At 50.5% G+C, this 6,848-nt stretch overlaps 1 protein-coding gene across 1 annotated transcript in view; it reads right to left on the reverse strand.

The window, feature by feature from the left end:
• DGKD (diacylglycerol kinase delta) overlaps positions 1-2,623 on the reverse strand; it is a 78,457-nt gene extending 75,834 nt beyond the window's left edge. Inside the window, exon 1 of the mRNA XM_023724490.1 lies at positions 2,425-2,623. Within this exon, the coding sequence (XP_023580258.1) occupies positions 2,425-2,442 (18 nt within the window). The 5' untranslated portion in view covers positions 2,443-2,623. The remainder of the gene's footprint in view (positions 1-2,424) is intronic.
• Positions 2,624-6,848: the final 4,225 nt, after the last annotated feature.

Raw genomic sequence — 6,848 nt, forward strand, 5'->3', positions numbered from 1 at the left:
CCTGTTACTCCAGTCACTCACTGTCCATGTATCTGTGTACACGGCTCTGGGGTGGCCGCTCAGGCCCTCACTGTTACTCCAGTCACACACCGTGCATGTATCTGTGTACACGGCTCTGGGGTGGCCGCTCAGGCCCACACTGTTATTCCAGTCAGGCATCATATGTGTATCTGCATACACGGCTTGAGGGCTGGCCGGCGCAGGCCCACACTGTTACTTGGCCCTCACCTCCAGTCACACACAGTACGTGTGTCTGCACATACTGAAAGAAGCACCAAAGACAAGTTCGCTAAAACTCACTCACTTCATCCATGAATCTGACCCAGAATCCACCAAGACATGGGAGAAGCTGTCTTAGGAGAATCCAGAAGCCCCTCACTGGCTCAATTAAAGGCAAAAACGGGAGCAGGCCCAGCATCTCCTCGCTGCCTCCCCTCATCCAAGTCCCATGTGCTAGACACCTAACAGGACGGGTGAACCCACAGCCCACTTGGAAGTTAAACGCCAGAGGAACCACTTGATCACTAGCCGTTTTGAACCATTCGGAGCCACTAACACAGTCAGAGTTAATAAACCACATCTGTGAAAACAAGAATCTGCTCTCGGCGTTTGCACACTGTTGTTTCCGCATCTGACAGAAATGTCCACTGTACCAAGAGTCTCAGCATGGAAATGTAGGTAGAATTTATAAAACAATCCTGCTCAAGGACAAGAACACTGGTCCAGAGAAGCTTCTGTTTAATTACCTAATCCCATAGAGCTTTGTACATTAAGTAATTTTTTAAAAACTAACTGTACAAATACTTAGGCATCTGTGGCCACTTACAACTACATAAGATAAAACTAACATGAAGCCAACCCAGAAATCACATTTCACCCAAACGCATTAGAATGCAAGTGCGGACACCGGGGCCATCTGGCCCTCAATCGTCCTGTTCACAACAGAGGAGGAGCAAATTCAGGACACGCGGTGACTATGCTACCGAAGAACGCGGGAGAAAGCCTCCTCACAACACACACACACACACCGTCAACACACAGACATACCCCGTGAACACACACACATACCCCATCAACACAGAGACATACCCCATACACACACACACACACACACACACACACCGTCAACACAGTCAACACAAACACACACCCCGTCAACACACACACACACACCAACACACACACACACACACCAACACACACACACCCTGTCAACACATACAAACACCCTGTCAACACACACACACCGTCAACACACACACACCATCAACACATACACCCTGTCAACACACAGACATACTCCATCAACACGCACACCAACACACACACACACAGAGTCAACACATACACACACCCTGTCAACACACAGACATACCCCATCAACACACACCCACACCCACCATCAACACAGACATATACCGTCAACACACACACACACCCCGTCAACACACACACCCTGTCAACACACACACACCACCAACACATACACACATTAACACATACACTCCAACAAAACACACATACATACACACTGACAACACACACCCCGTCAACACACAGACACACACATCAACATACATAAACCAACACACACCCTGTCAACATACATACACACACACTGACAACACACAGTGTCAACACACACTCACTGACAACCCACACACACCGACAACACACAATGCCCGACCACTGTGAGCAGCACAGTGCACTCTGAGCACAGAGGCCCCAGGGCGTCCTTGAACCCAGCCAACCTTCTGTCTCCTCATTCCCACCGTAAGATGTCCTCCTTGGGAGCTTCCTGGGCAGGGTGGGCTTCACATGGCAGTACCCACAGACCACTGGCAAGGTGAGCGACTGCCCATTCATGTGCCAACTATGATGGAACTTGTGGCTTTCAGTGCTGGCCTAGTGGTACAAACAGTTCCCTAAAGGGTCAGGAAAGGAGAAAAACCAACCGAACAATCTACTCATGTACTCTGTGGTGGCCACCTGAACCACTTCTGAGGTGGTCACCCACTCACTCTCCCGGAAAAAGGGAGGAACGCTCCCCGGTGATGACAAGCAGGAGCCTCACGCTAACTGGCTGAGGCTCTGACTCCCCAAAGTGCAGAACTTGCGCCAGAACAGAGCACGGTGACCCAAGGCCGGCAGAGAGCCCCACCTCGGATCCTAGTGGCTGCAGACACAGACCAGCCTGCAACATGGAAGGGCTGCTGGGATTTTGTCCCTAACATTCTCAGATCCAAGTCCACACGGATGACACCGATTTCAAAAGGCTCTTCAAAGACATGAAACGCTAATAATCCATGGGAGCTGGGGACAGATGTCTCGAGATCCTCTCTTTCTTGACTTCAAAGGATCCGTTCAGTTCAGACACCTCTCCTCGCCCCGGCAGCTCTCCCCACCTCTGCAGGGACCACTCACCTCTGCAGGGGAAGTCATCACTTCATCTCTTTCCTAAATGCAAATTATCAAAAAAAAGAAAAAGAACAAAACCAACAAGCCATAGAACAAAAAAGTGATAATAAGTTATTTTTGAAAAATAAAAGCTATTTTCTCTTGCGTCTCCTGCCACACAACTCACACATAAAAGAAAAGCTGAATGAAAACACAACCCACCCCGCCGCGTGTGTGTGCACGCACGCGCACACACACACACACACATCTTTCAGAAAGCGGATGAGAGCGTGCAACGGGCCTACGCAGAGAGAGCTGGGTTCTATTTATAGAACAAGAGTGCTCAGAAAAAGGGCCTGGTGGGTTTCAGCGGAAGAGGCTGGGGAGAGATAAAGACCAGAACTTCTCTGAAGCTTTCTCAGAAATGGCACCTCTTTCCCTGGTTCGCTGTGCACGGATACTATATACATGCTTAGAGTATTTTTAACCATGCCATCAAAAGCAATGAGCTGAAAGTGGCCAGAAGAACACCACCTCTAAACCCTTGACTGTTTCGCACTTGACAGCCGTGAAATGTCCCCACAGGAAGCCCTGCTCAGCTGGCACAGCGCCTTGCTGCACACATGCAGCAGAAAACCAACAGCTAAGACCCCAGGCCGCAAGCACACTCACCCACAGCTGCCAGGCCCTTAGGATCCTGTCGGGAGGTCTTTGCATGAACAAAAGGGCCAGCTCTTTGTTGCCCTGCCAGAGGCTGCGTCTAGGACACCTTTAATGCTATTAGGGAAGACGGGCGAGATCAGATATGGAGCGGCCACGGGAAAGAGGACGCTCTGCCCCTCCCAGGCAGATGGAAGCAAATTCCCAAAGCGGGCTGACCATGCAGAAGTGTGGCTGCAGAGAGGTCTGGCATCCAGCACAGCTAATAAGGCAGTGAAGCGGAGTCCCACTCAGGATGTGGGTGCTGCCGTCCCCTTCCAGGGCAGATCCAGGCCGCCCGCACAGGGGCATCTGCTGCACAGGGACGCTCCAGTCACTGCACAGGACGGCTCTGGAAGTGCCCCGGACAGAGAGCTTCCAGCTGGCGGGAGGGGGAGGACCAGACCGGCTGAGGCGCCTGGTCAGGTGCCCGCCGCCGAGGTCTCTGACTGAGAGGGGCTGGCGTGGGACCCTGCTGCCTTCCCCGCTCCCCCTCCCTCCTTCTCAGCATTACCACGTGCGGCCCACGCTGGGCCCTGCGGGGATCTGGACCACAGCGCAGTCCAGAGGACAGATGCAGGCGTGGAAGTGCTACGGCAGAAACAGGCCCAGGGCAACAAAGAGGGGGGCCTGGGACGCAGAGGGTGAGCGTTTCCCCCATGAGGTGGGGTGCTGGAAAGGCTCAGGAGCTGAGCAGGTGTCTGAGCAGCAGGAGAGGCGCTGGGTGCAAGCAGAGACCCAGAACCACCAGGCCCTCAGAGGCCCACTGGCCGCTCCTGGGCTGGAGACAGAGCCCATGATGTGGGGCCCAGATCAGGGGCAGTCGGTGCCTGCCCAAGGGGTCTGGATGGTCTCCTGCAGACACGGGGGACCCCGAAGCAGTGAGTGGTGGCTCAGAACTGCAGTGTGGAGGATAGGTGGGAAGGGGGTGAAACTAGGAGGCAGGCAGAAGACTCCAGAGACTCCTGTCAGAGGGCAAGGCGGGATGATGAACCTGGGAGGAAGGAGACAGGGACACAGGCATAAGGGGTACTCAGGGAGGGCATACACCAGCAGACGGGGGCGATGAGACGGAGAGGGGACAGGAATCCAGGACGACTCCTGGGCATCTACCTCAAGGGAGCTGTAGGTTTCGCTTGGACATGCTGGATCTGAGCGTCCAGGGGACACCCAGGGAGTCAGGTGCAGCCCCGCGGCCAGATACGTGGGTCTGGAGGGTAAGAAGGAGTTCAGTGCGGGAGACCCCAGAAGAGGTGTCTGTGGAGAGGGAGAGAGGTGCCAGGGACGTCAACATTTGGATGCAGAAAGGAGGAGGGAGTTCAAAAAGGAGAGGGAGACAGCCCAGTAACAAAGTGGGCAGAAGACCAAGAGGAGATGGGGGCGGCGTCAAAGAGACCACACCTGGTGTCAAAGGCAGCAGCGAGGGCATAAATGAGGCCTGGGCAGAAGACCAAGAGGAGATGGGGGCGGCGTCAAAGAGACCACACCTGGTGTCAAAGGCAGCAGCGAGGGCATAAATGAGGCCTGGGAGGCATCTAGAATGGTGGCCACGGGGAGGTCACTTGTGACCCCTCCAGAGCAGACCCAGTGACAAGAGGGGAAGCCAGATAAAAGCCACTGAATGGGATGGGGATGGGAGGAAGCAGAGATAGCGGGCTTTTTAACCTCCCATAAACATGGAATCATATTGTGCATGCCGTCCTTTAACTTACTATGTTTTGTCATAATACACTGTCACCATAATTCCATCTTAGTAAACATATTTTAGGAGTCCCTGGCTGGTACAAGAAGCCCTAGTGGCACAGTGGTTAAGAGCTCAGCTGCTAACCAAACGATCAGCAGTTCAAATCCACCAACCGCTCCTTGCAAACACTATGGGGCAATTCTATTCTGTCCTATAGGGTCGCTATGAGTCGGAATCGACTCGAGAGCAACAGGATTTTTTTTTTTTTAGGTGGTACAAACAGTGAACACGCTCAGCTGCTAATAAAGAAGTTCAAAGTTTGAATCCACCCAGAGGAGCCTCAGAAGAAAAGCCTGGTGATCTACTTCCAAAAAATCAGTCATTGAAAACCCTGTGTAGCAAAGTTCTACTCTGACACATGGAGAGTCACCATGAGCCAGAAATGACTCCACGGCAACTAGTTAAATGTATCTTGCACCACCACTGTTGTTTGGGCTGCGGAGTATTTCACTATACCCATGTGCCAAAAATCATCAGCTGATTCCTATGGCTGGAACACGGCTTCCCACTCACTCTAGACTATCAGCAATGCCTCTGTAAATATTCCTGTAATATCAGCACAGATCCTGTACTATCCCTTAAATTACCAGAAGTAGAATTTTGGGTCAAATAGAGCCCACAAATAGAGCTGCACAGAAAACCTGGTATGTGACAGATGTGGCCCTACGGGTCAGGGAGGAGAGGAAGGACAGCTCAATAACCAGTGCCGAGATAAGAGGTCATCTAGGTGGGAAAAAATGAACTTGGTTCCCTATCTCACACACCATACAGAAAATTCAGTTCCAAGTGGATTGTGGATTTAATGCAAAACATAAAACTTTAAAACTTTCAGCAGACAACATAGAATTTCTTCATGACTTTGGGACTGGGAAAGATTCCTTAACTAAGATAACAGCGAAACATAAAATGTAAGACAGCTAAAGGCAACCACATTACAACTGAGAAGTCTGTTCACATTTTGATGAAGGACCCAACAGCTGGATCCTGATCGAAAGGGGGAAAATCGTGGAACAGAACTTCAACTTCACAGGAAACCAGACTTACTGGATCCACTGAGACTGCGGGGAACCCCCAAAATCTACTGCCTGGAAATAATCTTCAAACCTTGAAAAGAAACTATCCCATGCAGCCATCATTAAACTACATTTTCCCTCAATTAATAAAGAATATTTGCCTTGAGCATTGAGCTCTTATAAAGAATGATCTCCATGAGTTCAGACTGACAACAGTAACCTAAAGCACAGATGAGAACTTGAAGGGGCAGAGAGCCTACATTAATGGTGAGGAAACCATATGCGTAGAGACAGTGAGAACGGTGACACAGTGTGAGGTATGTAACCAATGTCACTGAACTGTTCACGTAGCAACTGTGAATGGATGTATGTTTGGTTGTGTAAACTGCCACCAAAAATAAATAAGTCTGTTCATCAAAAACACCTTAAAAAAAAGTGCAAGGACACGCCTTAATTGGGGAGGTGATATCAGTAATACTTCTCACAGCCACAATTAGTATCCAAAATATAGGAAGAACTCCCACGAAACAATAAAAAAGGAAAAGATATACCAAAAGCAAAGTGGCGGAAGCCATGAAGAGGCATTTACTGGAGATAAATGGGATGGTGACTATGCAGGGCTTCTAATCGGTTTGTTCCGGTTCGACCCCTGCTGAGAATCTGCCTTTCCACCTCAGATATACTGAATCAGAATCGACATTTTAACAAGATCCCCAGGTGATTCTTATGTGTAATAAAATTTGACAACCACTACTCTACTAATGCAGCCCTGGTGGGGCAGTGGTTAAGAGCTCAGCCGCTAACCAAAAGGTCGGCAGTTTGAATCCACCAGACGCTCCTCGGAAGCCCTAGGGTGCAGTTCTACTCTGTCCTATAGGGTCACTATGAGTCGGAATCAACTCGAACACAATGGGGTAGGGGCTCTACTAGTGGTTCTAAGAAATAGTCCCTAACCAGCAGCATTAGCATCACCTGGGAACTTGTTAGAAAAGCAA

Source organism: Trichechus manatus, unplaced genomic scaffold (genome assembly GCF_000243295.1).
Source record: "Trichechus manatus latirostris isolate Lorelei unplaced genomic scaffold, TriManLat1.0 scaffold00249, whole genome shotgun sequence".
Classification (NCBI taxonomy): Eukaryota; Metazoa; Chordata; class Mammalia; order Sirenia; family Trichechidae; genus Trichechus; species Trichechus manatus.